Source organism: Oncorhynchus mykiss, chromosome 10 (genome assembly GCF_013265735.2).
Source record: "Oncorhynchus mykiss isolate Arlee chromosome 10, USDA_OmykA_1.1, whole genome shotgun sequence".
NCBI lineage: Eukaryota > Metazoa > Chordata > Actinopteri > Salmoniformes > Salmonidae > Oncorhynchus > Oncorhynchus mykiss.
In genome coordinates, this window is record NC_048574.1 from 48,604,792 (window position 1) to 48,625,066 (window position 20,275).

General features: G+C 41.5%; 1 protein-coding gene across 1 annotated transcript in view; it reads left to right on the top strand.

Moving 5' to 3' along the window:
- Positions 1-19,610, top strand: part of LOC110534166 (short transient receptor potential channel 5) — a 37,116-nt gene extending 17,506 nt beyond the window's left edge. The window contains exons 4-12 of the mRNA XM_021618872.2: positions 72-275; positions 7,125-7,461; positions 7,794-7,933; positions 8,073-8,395; positions 8,985-9,180; positions 9,920-10,129; positions 11,462-11,503; positions 15,523-15,612; positions 17,428-19,610. Of these exons, the coding sequence (XP_021474547.2) occupies positions 72-275; positions 7,125-7,461; positions 7,794-7,933; positions 8,073-8,395; positions 8,985-9,180; positions 9,920-10,129; positions 11,462-11,503; positions 15,523-15,612; positions 17,428-18,297 (2,412 nt within the window). The 3' untranslated portion in view covers positions 18,298-19,610. The remainder of the gene's footprint in view (positions 1-71; positions 276-7,124; positions 7,462-7,793; positions 7,934-8,072; positions 8,396-8,984; positions 9,181-9,919; positions 10,130-11,461; positions 11,504-15,522; positions 15,613-17,427) is intronic.
- Positions 19,611-20,275: the final 665 nt, after the last annotated feature.

Below are 20,275 nucleotides of genomic sequence, written 5' to 3' on the forward strand. Positions count from 1 at the left end.
CCGTCAGGAGTACCAGGAGCTGTCCCAGCAGGGTTTATAAAGGGCTTATAACAAGTTTATTGCTCTTCCAGGTGGAGAACGAGTTCCGTCAGGAGTACGAGGAGCTGTCCCAGCAGTGTAAGCTGTTTGCCAAGGACCTGCTGGACCAGGCCAGGAGCTCTAGAGAGCTGGAGACCATCCTCAACCACCGCGATGACCTCAGTGATGAGCTAGACCCACAGGACTGCCGTGACCTGGCCAAGCTCAAACTAGCTATCAAGTACCACCAGAAAGAGGTGAGCTGAGAGGGCTGAGCAGAAGGGGTCTAGTATAGTGAACACTGGTAAACCCCCCAGCCCCCCCCCCCTAGGCAGGTGGGCCCACGGGTCTCCAAAAATGAATAATAATAACATTTTACAGCTAATAACCTGTCATTCCCCCCACTCCCCAGATAGCATATGAACACAGAGGAAGCCATGGCTAAAGGTGACTTATAGTTTTATCTACAAAAGGTATTGCACAACTAACTTCATTTGTTTTTAGCACTTTACACGTTTATTTTTGGGATCCCATCCCTGTAAACGTAATTTACCTCTCCTCGCCGCCTCTTCTCGATTTCCTTTGAGCTTTTTCGAAAGGAGGCAAGAGAGGATGGAGGAGAGAGGATGCAGGATTTGAGCAAACCAATTGAGAAAAGGCCCCCCTCAATTTTCCAGAGCAGGAAATGCACAGCTCTTTTAAACTCCAGGTAGAGGCACACCTGAAACCAATCAAAGCAATGGACAATTAGCAACAGAAATCACAGTTCAAACCAAAGATGGTGGATAAATGAAGATAGTTCATTCAGGCCGTTTACGATTGAAAAAAATCTTCTTAACGGGGTGGGTCTGCCATAGACACCAATGAGATAGCAGCTTGGTCTGGTCTGCTTAGTTAATTGACTTCCATTGAACCAGAAGAAATTAGGGATTAGGATGCCTTGCTTCCTCTATCGTCTCTGGGTCAAACAAAACCAATAGAAACGTCACAAGCCATGACTCAAATGAACCCCTTGTCTCCCAGTCCAGAAGTGAGTCACAACTGGTATTAGTGGTGTTGAGATTTTTCTGAGAGGGTTAGAGGTGAACTGAGGGCAGCATTTAGTGTCAATGAAGTGCGAGACACAGGCAGGTCAAAGGCTTGGGTGATCAGGTGGTGTAACGGTCGTCGTATGAAGGAGAAGAGGAGGACCAATGTGCAGCGTGGTAAGTGTCCATATTTATTAGAACAAACTGAACACGACAAAATGCAAAAATAACAAAGTGAAATAACAAACCGAAACTGTTCCGTGTGGAACACACAGACACAGAAAATAATCACCCACAACTCAAAAGTGAAACCAGGCTACCTAAGTATGGTTCTCAATCAGGGACAATGATATAAAGCTGCCTCTGATTGAGAACCATACCGGGCCAAACACAGAAATCCCAAATCATAGAAAAAAGAACATAGACAACCCACCCAACTTACGCCCTGACCATACTAAAACAAAGACATAACAAAATAACTAAGGTCAGAACGTGACAGGTGGCTTGTGTTCTCTCTCATTGCCACCTAAAAGGGGTTAATTCACAGTCTACTGTCCTACTGAGAATTCTTCCATTCCATTGCTCCTTTTCGCTCATATAAAATACATGTTTCTTGCTGTTTTTCTTTATTCTCTCCTTGTTCTCCCTCTGGAGAGGTCTGACGCATGCATGCACACTCTCACAAACACATACTCTGTACGTGTGCTCACGCACAATAGCACACACACACACACACCTTTCATCTTCGTCTTGATTTGAACACTGGCATTCTGCTGCTCCTTTGTTGTGAGCTGCACTGTAATTAACTCAGTCTTCTTGAGCTCTGCGGAGCTGTTCAGACAACCTAACCAACCGAACCTGGGAAAAGGCCAGGTAGAATACTCATGGCTCGGTCAGCAAGTGCAGACGTTTCATCCTTCATCCTCAGACCACTACAGTCAACAATCAGTTCAGTCAGCCTTCTGACATTTTATGATTGGCTAAATTTACCTTGTTCAAAACAGCAATCGTTCCAGAGATAGTAGGTTTGTAGAGATGCATAGATATTCTGTGCAGAACAGGACAGCACAGTCACGTGGGAGTTGAGGGCCTGGTTGTCAGAGAGCGAGCGGGGGACATGGCGGCCGGGGACATGGCGGCCGGGGACACGGGGGAGAGGACAGTAGGTTTAAACTAGTCTAATTCAGCATATGCATCAAATATTCACACATCAGGAAGGAGGGGGAACTACTGTTTGGGCTATTATAATCAGCTTTTCTGCTGGGACTGATTACCTAATTGCATGCTACAGTAGGTAAAGTAATTAAAAGCCTGTTCTTGGTCCCTCATCCGTATGCATCCACAATCGCACAGGCATTTATGCATAGAACCACCTTTAATTTATTTATTTTCCGGAAAGTAAGAATAGGGCTCATGTAATTTATTCATACCCTTTACCTTCAGAAATGGCAGAGGGGAAGCGCTCTTCACAAAGAGTTCCCGTGTTATCTTTTCAGTGGTCCCTCAGGATCCCCTCTCCAGGGATTTCAACGTCTATGTCAACCCTTTTTTTTTTGTTGGTGGTCTGACAGGAGACTCCATGGTAATATTCGATTATTTCATCCCAAGTGACATACATCTAGATGGAAAGAGGAACACAGAACAATGGAACAATAGGAGGAGTTAAACAAAACATCATTCTTATTTTGTCAATAGGGATATTTTCATACTTTCGAAGTAAGTTGAGGTTCTTCATTCTTAAATCTGACAGACAGAGCGGTTATAGGCCATAGATGGGTTATTAATGAGTTATGTATGAGTTTATAGATGGTTTATGTAGATGGGTAATATTTTAGTTTATAGATGGGTTATAGATGAGTTTATATATGGGTTATAGATGGTTTATATATGCATTTATAGATGGTTATAGATGGTTATAGATGGGTTATATATCAGTTTATAGATGGGTTATATATGAGTTCATAGATGGTTATAGATGAGTTCATAGATGTTTATAGATGGTTATAGATGAGTTAATGTAGATGGGTTATAGATAAGTTATTAATGTAGATGGGTTATAGATTAGTTAATGTAGATGGTTATAGATGAGTTTATCGCTGGTTATAGATGGTTATAGATGAGTTTATAGATGTTATAGATTAGTTATAGATGGTTATATGAGTTAATATAGATGGCTTATAAATTCATTTATAGATGTTTAATATGAGTTAATGTAGATGGGTTATAGATTTGTTTATATTTGTATTATAGATGAGTTAATGTAGATGGGTTATAGATGAGTTTATACATGGGTTATAGATGCGTTTATACAGGGGTTATAGATGAGTTTATAGTTGGTTATAGATGAGTTTATATTTGTGTTATAGATGAGTTAATGTAGATGGGTTATATATGAGTTAATATAGATGGGTTATAGATGAGTTTATACATGGGTTATAGATGAGTTTATAGTTGGTTATAGATGAGTTTATATTTGTGTTATAGATGAGTTAATATAGATGGGTATAGATGGGTTATATATGCATTTATAGATGGTTATAGATGGGTTGTTTAAGACTTTATAGATGTTATAGATGGGGTATATATGAGTTTATAAATGGGTTATATATGAGTTTATAGATGGTAATATATGAGTTTATAGAGGGGCTATAGATGGGTTTATAGGGGGGTTATAGATGAGTTTATAGATGGTTATAGATGGGTTTATAGATGAGTTTATAGAGGGGTTATATATGAGTTTATAGACGTTATAGGTGAGTTTATAGATGTTATAGGTGAGTTTATAGATTCGTTTATAGAGGGGTTATAGATGAGTTTATAGATGGTTATAGATGAGTTTATAGATGGTTATAGAGGGGCTATAGATGGGTTTATAGAGTGGTTATAGATGAGTTTATAGATGGTAATAGATGGGTTTATAGATGAGTTTATAGAGGGGTTATAGATGAGTTTATAGATGTTATAGGTGAGTTTATAGATTAGTTTATAGAGGGGTTATAGATGAGTTTATAGATGGTTATAGGTGAGTTATAGATGGTTTTATAGAGGGGTTATATATGAGTTTATAGATGGTTATAGGTGAGTATATAGATGAGTTTATAGACGTTATAGGTGAGTTTATAGATGAGTTTATAGACGTTTATGGATGGTTATAGATGAGGTTATAGATTGTTATAGATTAGTTTATAGATGGTTATAGGTGGGTTATAGATACGTTTGTAGATGGTTATAGATGAGTTTATAGATGTTATCTATGAGTTATTGTAGATGGGTTATAGATGAGTTTATAGATGGGTTATAGATAAGTTATAGATGAGTTTATAGATGGGATGTAGATGGGTTATAGAGGGGTTATAGATGAGTTTATAGAGAGGTTATATGTGAGTTTATAGAGGTTATTGATGAGTTTGTAGACGTTATAGGGGAGTTTATGGATGGTTATAGGTGAGTTTATAGATGAGTTTATAGAGGGGTTATAGATGAGTTTATAAATGGTTCTAGATGAGTTTATAGATGGTTATAGATGGGTTATAGATACGTTTGTAGATGGTTATAGATGAGTTTATAGATGTTATATATGAGTTATTGTAGCTGGGTTATAGATGCGATATAGATAAGTTATAGATGGGTTTATAGAGGGGTTATAGATGAGTTTATAGATGAGTTTATAGAGGGGTTATTGATGAGTTTATAGACGTTATAGGTGAGTTTATGGATGTTATAGAGGGGTTATATATGAGTTTATAGAGGGGTTATAGATGAGTTTATAGATGGTTACTGATGAGTTTATAGATGGTTATAGATGAGTTTGTAGATGGTTATAGAGGGGTTATAGATGAGTTTATAGATGTTATATATGAGTTATTGTAGACGGGTTATAGATGAGTTTATAGTTGGGTTATAGATGAGTTATAGATGAGTTATAGATGGGTTATAGATGGGGTTATAGATGCGTTTATAGCTGGGGTTTGTTGGGGATAAATCAGAATTACTTGGGTAACATAGATAAGATGTTTTATTTTCATTTTATGCTTGTAAGTTACATCTCATCAGAATGTATCTTGTTGTACTATAGTGGTGGCCATTTGCAGTTATGTTCTCTGTCAGGGTTCAGTTACTTGGGCCGCAGAGAGGGGAGAGGTCAAGCTTGTCGTCATGTGTAAACGTATATTTTAAACCATGTACCAAGAACGAGATAAGAGCATTGTTTAGGAGACCAAACTGAACGATAATTTATAGCCAATGCTGTCTGGCTATGGGATACTCCTCTCTGAAGTAAAGTCTTTCTTTGTGTAAGTTCCTAAGACCTGTGGTTTGTCATGTCGACTAGGGGGAGTGGATCTTTGCTATAAAAGATCTCAGTTGCCATTATGTTGACCACTCTCAACTTTTCATTATAGATACTGAAATGTTGAATGTCAAAATGCTATTGCAAAAGCTTAATTATTATTAAAGGTGAACATTAAGCATAACTCTGACTGGTGTGTAATTTGCTCTCTCATCGTTTGGTAATTAAGAAAATTTCCACGACAGGTTATAGATGAGTTAATGTAGATGGGTTATATGAGTTTATATATGGGGTTATAGATGAGTTAATGTAGATGGGTTATATGAGTTTATATATGGGGTTATAGATGAGTTAATGTAGATGGGTTATAGATTAGTTTATTGTTGTGGATAAGTTTATAGATGGGCTATATATGAGTTTATAGATGGGATATAGATGGGTTATAGATGAGTTTATAGATGGGTTGTAGATTAATTATAGATGGATTATAGATGGGTTATAGATGGGTTATAGATGGGTTATAGATGAGGTATAGATGGGTTTATAGATGAGCCAATATAGATGGGTTATAGATGAGTTATAGCTGGGTTATAGATGAGGTATAGATGGGTTATAGATGAGTTTATAGATGAGTTATAGATGGGATATAGATCCGTTTATAGACGGTTATAGATGAGTTTATAGATTGTTATAGGTGAGTTTATAGATGAGTTAATGTAGATGGTTATAGATGGGTTTAGATGTTATAAATGGGTTATATATGAGTTTATAGATGGTTATAGATGAGTTAATGTAGATGGTTATATATGAGTTAATGTAGATGGGTTATAGATGAGTTTATAGATGGGCTACATATGAGTTTATAGATGGTTATAGATAAGTTAATGTAGATGGCTTATAAATGAGTTTATCGATGTTATATGTGAGTTAAGGTAAATGGGTTATGGATGAGTTTATAGATGGGCTATATATGAGTTTATAGATGGGTTATAGATGGGTTATAGATGAGTCATAGATTCGTTTATAGATGGGGTTATAGAAGGTTATGTAGATGGGTTATAGATGAGTTTATAGATGAGTTAATGTAGATGGGTTATAGATGAGTTAATGTAGATGGGTTATAGATTAGTTTATAGATGGGTTATAGATTCATCTTGTCCTGATGAATTTGTGATACAGTAAACTATCCGAAACAAGCCTGTTTCCAGTACTACTGAATGAGCAAGCCAATGCTGCTTATAACATACCAGATATCAGAAATACGAACTACAGCATGCAGTTCTGCACACGGCTTCATTCCATGTGCAACTGGCAGGGCTGTTTGTTTGGGTATTGTTCATTTTTATTCCATGTGCAGCTTGCAGGGATGTTTGTTTGGGTATTTGGGGGGATATAAGCTGCAGTGCCAACCTCAGGGGTCATCAGTGGGAGGATAGCGCCGGGGACTAACACTGGGAAGTTAGTTTTACTGCACGGAAGCAGGCAAGAGCCAGGAACTTTATGATCTGTAGCACACATCAACTTTATATCCGAAGCACTGGAAGAAGCCTATTTGAGATGTGTACAATATCCATCGTGGTATTCTTACCCCAGGCACTTCTATTCTATTTGTTGACCTAATCATTTGACCCGTGTTGGCTGGCGTTTAACTGTTATCTATTACCAATGAAGGAGAGTTGTGGCATAGGTTGAGTCTCACCCTGTATAGCACTTGCCAAGGGTGATACTGACGTTTCGATTTGCCTTACCGATGTTCTTCCCTCCATCTCTGATACTCTCTTCCTCTCCAGTTTGTGTCCCAGCCAAACTGTCAGCAGCTTCTGGCCACCCTGTGGTACGACGGTTTCCCCGGGTGGCGCAGACGCCACTGGGCGGTCAAGCTGGTCACCTGCTTCACCATCGGCCTGCTCTTCCCCATCTTCTCCCTGGTCTACCTGCTGGCTCCTAGGAGTGCCCTGGGCCTCTTCATCAAGAAGCCCTTCATCAAGTTCATCTGCCACACAGCCTCCTACCTGACTTTTCTTTTCCTCCTCCTCCTGGCCTCCCAGCACATTGTGAGAACAGACCTGCACGTCCAGGGCCCGCCACCCACCGTGGTGGAGTGGATGATCCTTCCCTGGGTGCTGGGTGAGCAGGGGGTGGGGTGGCAGCCAGTGACGGGGGAGGTTTTATAGCGTCCAGCACTGTAAAGAGGAGTAGGGCTCGAGAGATATCCTTAACGGTCAGTGTCGTGCCTTTTTACCTGATCACACACAGGCCTTATCATTATAATCCATCTCGAACAGGATCTAACTGGTAACTGGGTGGATATTTGAGAAATAGGATGCTGTATTTGCTGCCATTAATCTGTTTCTGATTTGGACTAGTTGTGTGAAAAAAATATATATCATGGCAGGTGACATTAATTGTAGTGTGCAGTGCCATGTGTCTTACTGACTTGACACCTGTCTGCCCTTCAGGCTTCATCTGGGCTGAGATAAAGGAGATGTGGGACGGCGGCTTCACTGAGTACGTCCATGACTGGTGGAACCTGATGGACTTTGCCATGAACTCTCTCTACTTGGCCACCATCTCACTCAAAATAGTTGCTTACTTCAAGGTAAGTCACACGTTTATCTTTTCAAGATGAGGGCTACGGAATCCCTGTCTGTTTCTCTTTTGCCCGCTTTACACATTGCAATATGATAACCGTGGCCTTCTGGCAGGTAGCTAACAGCCTCTCTCCATTTCAACAACAGTACAACAGCTCTCGGCCGCGGGAGGAGTGGGAGATGTGGCACCCGACGCTGATCGCCGAGGGCCTGTTTGCTATCGCCAACATCTTCAGCTCCCTGCGCCTCATCTCCCTGTTCACAGCCAACTCCCACCTGGGGCCTCTGCAGATCTCCCTGGGACGCATGTTGCTGGACATCCTCAAGTTCCTCTTCATCTACTGCCTGGTGCTGCTGGCCTTCGCCAACGGGCTCAACCAGCTGTACTTCTACTACGAGACCAAGGCCTCGGACGAGCCCAACAACTGCAAGGGCATCCGCTGTGAGAAGCAGAACAACGCCTTCTCTACGTGAGTCGTCTGAGGGCCCTTTTCCTAGAAAGAGTGTGTCATTACAAAAGGAGGGGTTTGGATAGACAGAGAAAGAAGAGCACATGGAGAAATGAATGAGACAAGCACTTTCTGAGACAAGGAGGGGAGTGAAGAGGTAGAGGGCAGGGTAAAGGAAGGAGCTTGAAAGATATTGGGAGGGGAGCAGAGACGGAACATGAGGAGATACGAATTGTTCGGGAAGAGGGTGGCAGGTTTGGAATAGGTGTCAGGTTCCACACAGGGTCTGATACTCCAATGCCTATTGTAATTGAAAAGCTCTTTTTCATGTGTTCCCCGAGGTTTCACACAGAGACCAGCAGTATGCATATCATCCTCTCCCTGTCCCGTAATGAATAAAAGATACTGCTGTGTACTAAATCTCACCTGCTTCCTCCAGCCCCTGAGTCATTTTGGAGATTGAGTAGTTTGCATCGCTTGCCTCCATCTGTTTTCTAGGTTTTAATATTACATTGAGTAACTGTAATGCAAAACATCTGTTTAGGATTCAAAGGCTTCTGCTGTTTGGCTTTAAAAAATAAATACATCGGTATATCTTGTTCTTTCCCAGGCTGTTTGAGACGTTACAGTCCCTGTTCTGGTCGATATTCGGCCTGCTCAACCTGTACGTGACCAACGTGAAGGCACGCCATGAGTTCACAGAGTTTGTGGGAGCCACCATGTTCGGTACCTACAACGTTATCTCCCTGGTGGTGCTGCTCAACATGCTCATCGCCATGATGAACAACTCCTATCAGCTCATCGCTGTGAGTCACGTGGCGTCGTTTCTCTCTGTCCAGCTCTCTCTCAGCTGTCTGCTAGCTCCTTTATCAGGGGAAGTCACATGGCCCTTCCATCTTTTTCGTGGAGCTCTTGCTGGTGCTTAATGATCAAGCGGCGCTTGCAGTTGATCTCAAGAAGTTATGCAAAGTGTCTCTCAATCTCAGCAGGAATAAGAACCAGAATGAGTCATTGCGATAAAATGTATTGTAGATCATGAAAGGCAGGTCACACATCTCTGAGAGTTTGTAGTTATGGGGCTGCAGGCATCACACAGAGACGTATTTATATCAGTTTATTTTCCTCCAACTAACCTTTCTGCGAGAGCTTATTTAAGCCGATGGTAGAGGGCCTCCCGCCCATGTTTCACTCTCCCTGGGAGCTGTGTGAAAATGCACAGCTCCCAGGGACAAAACACACACACACACACACACACACACACACACACACACACACACACACACACACACACACAGATCCTACAATCCACCAACCAAACCCCATCCCTCCCATCAGAGAACAGCGCATTGCCTAAGACACATCTAGGGAAAGGGAAGACAGGATGTAACTACATGTTAAGGAAACAATTTATTTCAAGCAGATCAAATGTTATTTAAGTGGGTTTTTCATCACACTCAGTGATAGTAAATGTGATCGCATAGGATGTGAGAGATATTTAATTCTGATGGTGTAGCCCTCCTTTAATATCTAAAAACCCTTGTACAGGATCATGCGGACATTGAATGGAAGTTTGCCCGCACCAAGCTGTGGATGAGTTATTTTGACGAGGGAGGAACTCTCCCTCCGCCCTTCAACATCGTCCCCAGCCCCAAGTCAGTGTGGTACCTGTGTGTGTGGACGCACAACCGCCTGTGTGGACGGGACCATCCCAGTCCTGACAACCCGAGGAAACAGGAGAACTTAAAGGAGTTCACGGTACAACATTTACAAACCTGTACAGTCAATATAGTATGCAGTGTACACACACACTCACTAAATTCTCACCTGTCAGTTTCCCTTTTGCTGTGTCAGATCAGTGAAAGACATGAGATTGCTTTACTACAATCATCGCCTTGCTCCTCTATTTCTATATAATAACACAACCGTACACGTTTTATGGGATCCTTGCCCTGTAAATGTTATGGAGAGCTTGAGAATAGTGTTAGGGCTATCAGTTTCCCCCAGCTGTGAAGTTACTGACAAGGGGCTGTATATCCTGGTTGTCCAGCTGCAGTGGGCAGGCACATGTTGCCAAGCAACCCTTCCTCAGGCTCCAAATTCACTGGATGTCTCCCAGTCAGCTAAACTTCTCTCCTCTACCAGCTGCAATCGCCTGTTCTACCGCTCTACTGTTCTACTCCACACTCCGGCTTTACACAGAGGCTTTTCGCGTTACCTTCACCCACTCACCAAACACAACAGACACATGTTTTGGGATATAACGTTGGATAATAATGGATATGCACCCTTTTGAATCAGAGGTTTGGTTTGAAGAGGAGAAAATATAGTGGAACAAAGTCTGAAATGATTGTTATATGGGTGCAATATTTTTGCCTCTAACTTTCTCACTCATCATTATTCAAGATTCATACATGACTATCTGTGATCATGGTAGCATCCACATTACTGCAGAAGTGTTTAGAGACATATTCTATTCTTATTTACAATAAAAAGGGACTGCAGAATGACACAATACATTATTTATCATTCACTTCAATTGGTCACAAAATCATCTCAAACACGACCAAAACAAACAGCCAATGCATCCAACAAGTTCGTAGAGTCACCAACTTGATGTAGTCATTGCGCTAGGAATATGGGACCAAATACTACACTTTGGACTACTTTAATACACATAAGTGAATTTGTCCAAATACTTTTGGTTCCCTAAAATGAGGGGGACTATATACAAAAAGTGCAGCAATGTCTAAACGGTTCACCCATTATGGGTGAAAATATCCTCAAATTAAAGCTAACAGTCTGCACTTCAACCCCAGAGTTATTGTATCATTTCAAATCCAAAATACTGGAGGACAGATCCAAAACAAAAACGAAACGTTACTGTCCAAATACTTCTGGACCTTAATAAATTCCTTATCTCTTCAACCACTGTTTAGAACATGTGCGTTGCGTCACTCTCACAGTACAAATGTAACAGGCTGCAGCAGAGACACCGCAAGAGTGATACCAATACATTTGTGCGGCTAATATAAATGCAGCGCACGAACAAAAGTAGTTCCATTCTTCTGCTTTTTCATTTTGTTCTAGGAGCGGCATGCTGACAACCTGATTCAGAACCAGCATTATCAGGTAAAAAAAAGCTGCTATCATTAAAAACTATGGACAAGAGTGTATGCATGTCTACACACACAGACACACACACCCGCACGCACACACAAACACACCCTCTTGACGCCTCATTGTTGAGCTGCATGAAGGACATTTGCACTGCACACTGTGTATTAGAATCTATTACTACGCTGTTGACATTTGAGCAAAGTGGGGAACAGGCGTCAGTTACTGGATGTGTCGTCGTTATGGTGGTGGTGAGCTTGGCGGTAGGTTTCATTTTGATCCCAGGCATGTCCCTATTGGCACACGCTGGTTGAATCAATGTTGTTTTAACATCATTTCTCAACCAATTGTGATGTGGAATCTACATGGAAAAACACATTTGGATTTGAAAAAAAAGTCATCAACCAGTACTGTTTTCATCTAATTTAAGCATTGAAATTTAGGGTCAAATTTCAACACAATAACTTTGCATGACTAACAGGTTGTGACAATCAAATTTCAACATAATCACAGAACTATGTACAGTATATGTTTAAATTAAAATTAAATTAAAATTCCACACAGAAATGTTTAAAATCTTTTTCATCCCATATTCAATATACAGTAGTTGGTTGAAATTGTTGTATTTTACATTTCATTAGATCTTGTTTCAATGTTGATAGTAAATGGAATGTTTGAATCAACGTCATTGTTTCAATGGCATGCCTTCAACCTAAATAAAGAGGTATCTTGAAATAAAATACGAAGCCACAGTCCAACGATTCCTGCCTGAACAGTGACTCCTGCAGGTTTATGAGGGGTAATGCGCATCAGTGAGAACAAGTCTACCATCCAGATACCTACCTCTATGTACCCTGCTGAGCTACTACGTCAACACATTTAACCACTTATCAGCTTCCATACTCAGTTGCGTAGACACCCTAAGTAACAGAATAGTTGAAAGTAAATCACTTTTTTATTTTACACATGCTGTATGTGAGTGTACATTTGGAGTGAGGTTGGGTTTATGTAAGCTACATTGACATCTGATTTGCCCAAAGGACACCATCAATTTCAACATGTATGTTATACTATATATGGTATTCAAACATGGTTAAATGAGATCTTTGGAAGTTTATAAGTATCATTAGGCCTGTAAAAAGAATGCCAAATTCATTATATTAATAATACACTTTTACCTTTGGATATTGTCTTCTATATGAAGGATGATTGGTTGGTTTCAAATGTCTAAAGTTAATCATTAATATGTTGTAATCACGTCTCCGTCTCAGCCAAACATCTAAGTTGAAGAATAGGACTAAATCAAATCCAAATGTATTTGAAGTGCATTTAAAGTTTGATTCGATATGGTGCTACTCTTTAACTTAGATTGTTGGTTGAGACGGAGACGTGAATCCGACATATCAATAACTAATTTGTAGACAAACTGGATATTTTAAATTGTGAACGCAACCAAAATATCAACATTTTGAAGGAGAGGTATCTTCTGTTTGGATAGTATATACAGTAGGTATTATGAATAACACATATAGAAGACAATATCCAAAAGGTAAACGTGTTATTGATATCGTGTATTTAGCGTAACATTTAAAAGGCTAACGTTCACAACTTCTAAACTTCAAAAGATCCCAATCAGCAATGGAGGAATGATAATATTCCTAGCTTCACATTGAAATGATGGTGTCCTTTGGGCAAATCAGATGTCAAAGTAGCCTACTTAAACCCAAGCACATACAGCATGTTGTTGAAACAATGACGTCGATCTGAACGTACCATTTTACTATCGACATTGAAATACAGTCAAAATATGTCTAATCAAATATGAAATTCAACAATTTGGTTGAATGTTTACTTTTTTTTTTTTTTTTTTTTTACAAATGTATGTAACCTTTATTTAACTAGGCAATGATGATAGGATGAAAAAAGATTTGAACGTTTCTATGCGGAATTTAACACAATTTCAACGTTTTACACAGTTCTGATAATCATGTTGTTATCACTTGTTAGTCAGGTTAAGTCATCGTCTTTAAGATGAAGATTCCACGTTACAGTAGGTTGACAGATGATGTTGATTCAACCAGTGTGTGCCCAGTGGGATGTTCATTTGTGTATTAGTCCGTGCTCACCATAGTAATTGCAATTAGCTCAACCTTTTGGCGGCCCTCCTCTCCCCCCCCTCCCCTTCATTTCCCCCAGTTAAGGCCTTGTGCTGCTGGGGCTCCTCAGCTGACTTGTAAAACCGAATGCATTGACTGGAGCCTGCGCTGTCTAATGAAACTGCTGTATCAAAAAATACAGCTGCCGCTCCAAATGAAGGAGTTTGGGGAATAGGGCAGAAAGGGATGCACGGAGGCAACTCTTAGTGCATGTGGTGAGGTGAGTGGTATGCCTACATACATTACTTGATCCAAAGTATGTGGACACCTGCTCGTCAAACATCTTATTCCAAAATCATGGGCATTAATGTGGAGTTGGTCCCCCATTTGCTGCTATAACAGCCTCCACTCTTCTGGGAAGGCTTTCCACTAGATGTTGGAACATCGCTGCAAGGACTAGCTTCCATTCAGCCACAAGAGTATTAGTGAGGTCGGGCACCGATGTTGGGCGATTAGGCCTGGCTCGCAGTCGGCGTTCCAATTCATCCTAAATGTGTTTTGATGGGGTTGAGGTCAGGGCTCTGTGCAGCCCAGTCAAGTTGTTCCACACCAATCTCGACAAACCATTTCTGTATGGACCTCGCTTTGTGCACAGAGACATTGTCACGCTGAAACAGGAAAGGGCCTTCCCCAATCTGTTGCCACAAAGTTGGAAGCACAGAATTGCCTACAATGTCATTGTATCCTGTAGCGTTAAGATTTCCCTTCACTGGAACTAAGGGGCCTAGCCCAAACCATGAACAATAGTCCCAGACCATTATTCCCCTCCACCAAACTTCACAGTTGGCACTATGCATTGGGGCAGGTAGCGTTCTCCTGGCATCCGCCAAACCCAGATGATGAAGCATGATTCATCCCTCCAGAGAATGCGTTTCCACTGAGTCCAATGGCGGCAAACTTTACACCACTCCGGCTGACGCTTGGCATTGCACATGGTGATCTTAGGCTTGTGTGCGGCTGCTCGGCCATGGAAAAAAAAATCATGAAGCTCCCGGCGAACAGTTATTGTGCGGATGTTGCTTCCAGAGACAGTTTGGAAATTGGCAGTAAGTGTTGCAACTGAGGACATACAATTTTTTACGTGCTTCAGCACTCGGCGGTCCCGTTCTGTGAGCTTGTGTGGCCTACCACTTCGCAGCTGAGCCATTGTTGCTCCTAGACGTTTCCACTTCACAATAACAGCACTTACAGTTGACCGGGGCAGCTCTAGCAGGGCAGAAATTTGACAAACTGACTTGTTGGAAAGCTGGCATCCTATGATGGTGCCACGTTGAAAGTCACTGAGCTCTTCAGTAAGACCATTCTACTGCCTTTGTTTGTCTACGGAGATTGCACTGGCTGTGTTCTTGATTTTATACACCTGTCAGCAACGGGTGTAGCCGAACCAACTAATCTGAATGGGTGTCCACATACTTTTGTATAGTGTATCTCTTACCCTTCCAGTACACACTATTAGATGCGATCTACAAACACCTCCACAATTCATTAAATTGTTATTTTTACACCAAATTATTGTCCTGTAAAAGAAAAAGTCTGGTTTGATTTCAACCATTGGTCCATTGTGTCCTAAACATGCAAATTAATGCAAAGTTATGTACGTCCAGATTTTCAACTCAAGCGAATACAAATGTCATGAATATGCCTAAACAGTTTTCCCTTATTAAACACAACATGCAAATATGTGCGTGCGTGGAAGGAAGAGCCTTTTCCCCCAAATCTCAGATCATTTCCTACTTAAGGAGGTACAAGTATAAAAAAATAGCTTACCAAGAAAAAATATGCTTGTTTCTAGAATGTGCCCAGGACTTCACCACTCATTTCATACTGTAGTGGTGTATCTCATGTGATTGTTTCTCTTGTGTGTGTCTTTGTGTACAGGAGGTGATCAGGAACCTGGTGAAGAGGTATGTAGCAGCCATGATCCGCAGTGCTAAGACAGACGAGGGTCTGACAGAGGAGAATTTTAAGGTAGGTATCTCAGAGGTTGTGCACTTAAGCTTTCATCCCCAAAATGTGCCTGTATGTATGTATGTATGTACAGTGCCTTGCGAAAGTATTCGGCCCCCTTGAACTTTGCGACCTTTTGGCACATTTCAGGCTTCAAACATAAAGATATAAAACTGTATTTTTTTTGTGAAGAATCAACAACAAGTGGGACACAATCATGAAGTGGAACAACATTTATTGGATATTTCAAACTTTTTTAACAAATCAAAAACTGAAAAATTGGGCGTGCAAAATTATTCAGCCCCCTTAAGTTAATACTTTGTAGCGCCACCTTTTGCTGCGATTACTGCTGTAAGTCGCTTGGGGTATGTCTCTATCAGTTTTGCACATCGAGAGACTGACATTTTTTCCCATTCCTCCTTGCAAAACAGCTCGAGCTCAGTGAGGTTGGATGGAGAGCATTTGTGAACAGCAGTTTTCAGTTCTTTCCACAGATTCTCAATTGGATTCAGGTCTGGACTTTGACTTGGCCATTCTAACACCTGGATATTTTTGAACCATTCCATTGTAGAATTTGCTTTATGTTTTGGATCATTGTCTTGTTGGAAGACAAATCTCCGTCCCAGTCTCAGGTCTTTTGCAGACTCCATCAGGTTTTCTTCCAGAATGGTCCTGTATTTGGCTCCATCCATCTTCCCATCAATTTTAACCATCTTCCCTGTCCCTGCTGAAGAAAAGCAGGCCCAAACCATGATGCTGCCACCACCATGTTTGACAGTGGGGATGGTGTGTTCAGCTGTGTTGCTTTTACGCCAAACATAACGTTTTGCATTGTTGCCAAAAAGTTGAATTTTGGTTTCATCTGACCAGAGCACCTTCTTCCACATGTTTGGTGTGTCTCCCAGGTGGCTTGTGGCAAACTTTAAATGACACTTTTTATGGATATCTTTAATAAATGGCTTTCTTCTTGCCACTCTTCCATAAAGGCCAGATTTGTGCAATATACGACTGATTGTTGTCCTATGGACAGAGTCTCCCACCTCAGCTGTAGATCTCTGCAGTTCATCCAGAGTGATCATGGGCCTCTTGGCTGCATCTCTGATCAGTCTTCTCCTTGTATGAGCTGAAAGTTTAGAGGGACGGCCAGGTCTTGGTAGATTTGCAGTGGTCTGATCCTCCTTCCATTTCAATATTATCGCTTGCACAGTGCTCCTTGGGATGTTTAAAGCTTGGGAAATCTTTTTGTATCCAAATCCGGCTTTAAACTTCTTCACAACAGTATCTCGGACCTGCCTGGTGTGTTCCTTGTTCTTCATGATGCTCTCTGCGCTTTTAACGGACCTCTGAGACTATCACAGTGCAGGTGCATTTATACGGAGACTTGATTCCACACAGGTGGATTGTATTTATCATCATTAGTAATTTAGGTCAACATTGGATCATTCAGAGATCCTCACTGAACTTCTGGAGAGAGTTTGCTGCACTGAAAGTAAAGGGGCTGAATAATTTTGCACGCCCAATTTTTCAGTTTTTGATTTGTTAAGTTTGAAATATCCAATAAATGTCGTTCCACTTCATGATTGTGTCCCACTTGTTGTTGATTCTTCACAAAAAAATACAGTTTTATATCTTTATGTTTGAAGCCTGAAATGTGGCAAAAGGTCGCAAAGTTCAAGGGGGCCGAATACTTTCGCAAGGCACTGTATGTATGTATGTATGTATGTGTGTATATATATATATATATATATATATATATCATAGTCATTGAGCAATATCTAACTGTCCCTTGTTGTGGATCTGTCCTTCGCCTCTATCCCCCTCTTAACTGATCCATAGGAGCTCAAGCAGGACATCTCCAGTTTCCGCTACGAGGTGTTAGACCTGTTGGGGGACAGGAAGCCTCCGCGGAGGACCTACTCATCCAGCAGTGAGGCTACCCAGCAGGACGAGGCCAACGAGGAAGAAGGGGCTGGACAGGCCCAGGGTCAGTCCAGGGACCAAGGGGCTAAGGGGGTATCCTTCAGCACGTCTATCGCTGAGAGGAAGAGCAAGGACTCTGGGTTCAGCGTCTCCGCCCTCTTTAAGTCCATGTCAGGGGCAGAGGGGGCAGTGGACAACAAACCAAAGTGCAACGGGCTCAGGTTCTCTTCCTCCCCCCCGCCCACTGCTGCGTTAACCCGCAGTAGTGGCCGGCTGCAACGCTTCTCCAAGTCCAAAAGAGACTCCATCAGGCGGCTGGGCCTGCTCTTCTCCCGCATGAACGGACACGTCCCAGAGCCCATGTCCCCTCCTCCCAGGATGCACCAGCCCACCTACAGCATCTCAGGCGGTCTTCTTCGGCAGCCCACAACCTGGCCGGACATCCAGATCCCCCCCAATCCCCCGGTTACACACAGCCTGTTCCACCTGGGGGTGAACCTGAACGAGCTACCACATGCCCCTCCCCAGGCCCTGCCATTGGGGTCACCCCAGCAGGCTAACGGAAGTGACAGTCTTCTCCTGCGACCCGCGGGCCACTCCTTACCACCGCCAGCCCACTCCCTGCCACCCCTGCACTGTGCTTCCAGCATCACGGCCTCCAGCTCCCGGGCTGTCCTCTTGGGCTCTAGTGAGGACATGTTTGAGGGCTGGATAGGACCTTGTGACGAGCTGGACTCCTCTGAGGGGGGGGCTGAGCAGGAGGACTCCATCACAACACAGCTTTAGAGATCCCTCCCCCCAGGAATAATGACAGTATGTTCAGGTCACTCTGCTGAAAGGACAGAAAGGATAAGTGGCTGACCCAATTATACAAAACCCAGGACTCATTTTCACAAAGATATCATAGCAAAGTAGGAAGATTCTAAACATATAATGAAAAAAAAGAAGCTTTTATCTATTGCAATATAACTACGTTTGCATACTGCCACCTACCTGTGATCCTTAGATCATTGGGTCTGTAAGCTCACCATCCTCTCAACATTTGTTTTCATACAGTTCAGACCCAGTTATTTATATTTTACTCATCAAAATATCACTGAGATTAAAATGGGTTCATATACACAGCCGAGGTATCACCGTTGTCCAAACTTCTACTCTCTTACACATATGTTTAATCTCATTGCAAGTTTGTCTTTTACCAGACTGTTTTGCAGTGTTGTTCCATATGCACATGTTTTCCTCACGTGCCAAATTTCCCCTACAGGGTGTTCTGTTTGGTAAGTCAAATAACCTAAACATGAACGGTTATTATCATGGTAGACAAGGTCATTTATTTCAGGCTTGCAGGTTGAATCTTTACAAGTTGTTTCTGGACAATTAACTAATAATACTGTTCTCTTTTTTTCTATGAAAGTTGTATTTTTCTATATTTTCTTGGAAATAAGACACTACCAGTTTTGGGCTATTGAGACAGGTAATGCACGATATTAGCAGAGTAACATTTATCCATGTTTTATGTTTACTCTTAATCTAATTTATTTTTCAAGATGGCTGTGAATTATAATACTCAAGATCAAGTTGAGAGAACCTACGAAAACAATGTTTAATTGCTGTCAAAAACAAGCTTGTATACAAATACATTTATTTGATAATGCGAATGATCTAAAATACATTACATTTGACTGATTCTTAGAACTAGGATTCCAAGATTGGGCCATGTAATATGATGGTGTCTGTGGTCACACAAAACGCCACTGAAATGTCCAAAAATAGCTATACTCTGGGCAATTGTGACAGCGCAATGCATTCGCTAGTTGCAGTATTCATGGTTTACCTTAATGTGCCGTCTCATCATTTAAAAATTAACACTTTTACGAGTTCGGATTCTTGTCATCGATAAAAGTTTGGTATTTTGGCGTGGACTGTGTTCGGGGAAGCCAGCCCCCGGTCATGGATCCGGACCTGATCAACTCTATGCGACGGAGATGTGTCCACTATTTGCCTCATGCAGTGGGTCACACCAGATACTAACTGGTTTTCTGATCCACGCCCCTACCTTTTTTAAAGGGATCTATCCCTGACCAACAGATGCATATCTGTATTCCCAGTTATGTGGAATCCATAGATTAGGGCCTAATGCATTTCTTTCGACTGATTTCCTTATATGAACTGTAACTCTGTAAAATATTTGAAATTGTTGAACGTTGCGTTTATATTTTTATTCAGTATGTGTTCCAATCGGTTCGTTCTGAACAGAACCATAATTATTTTCGTTCCGTTTTCACTTTTCTGACCAGCAAAAATAAAGTCAAGAACAGCGTGGAACGTAATATAACGTTAACCTGTTCCCATGCTTTTATTAAATACTATGAGGGTGGTTGATTAAGCCATGGAGTTCAGGTGGGTAACAGCGCTAAATCCATATACGGCTCTAGTTCCTTGCTGATAGGCCGCATTACGATATAGGTGTCTGGGCCCATACAGAGTTCCAGAGCATTCCAATGCAGAAAAGACCATTCCTATACAGTATAATGAAGTGCATGCTGTGGATTAGACTAGTCCTTTGAAGCTTAAAAGATGACTGCCATTACAAAGTGTAAATAGGATAAAGTCAGTCGTCCCAAAATTGAGATTTGCGAGATGATAGGAAAATACTGTATGTAACGGAATTAAATGTACCGTAACAGTTTTCATTGGGTTGTGTTTTCACGCCTGCCCACAGCACCAAAGTAATCATCAATTCGGAGCGCAGCTGCACAAGACC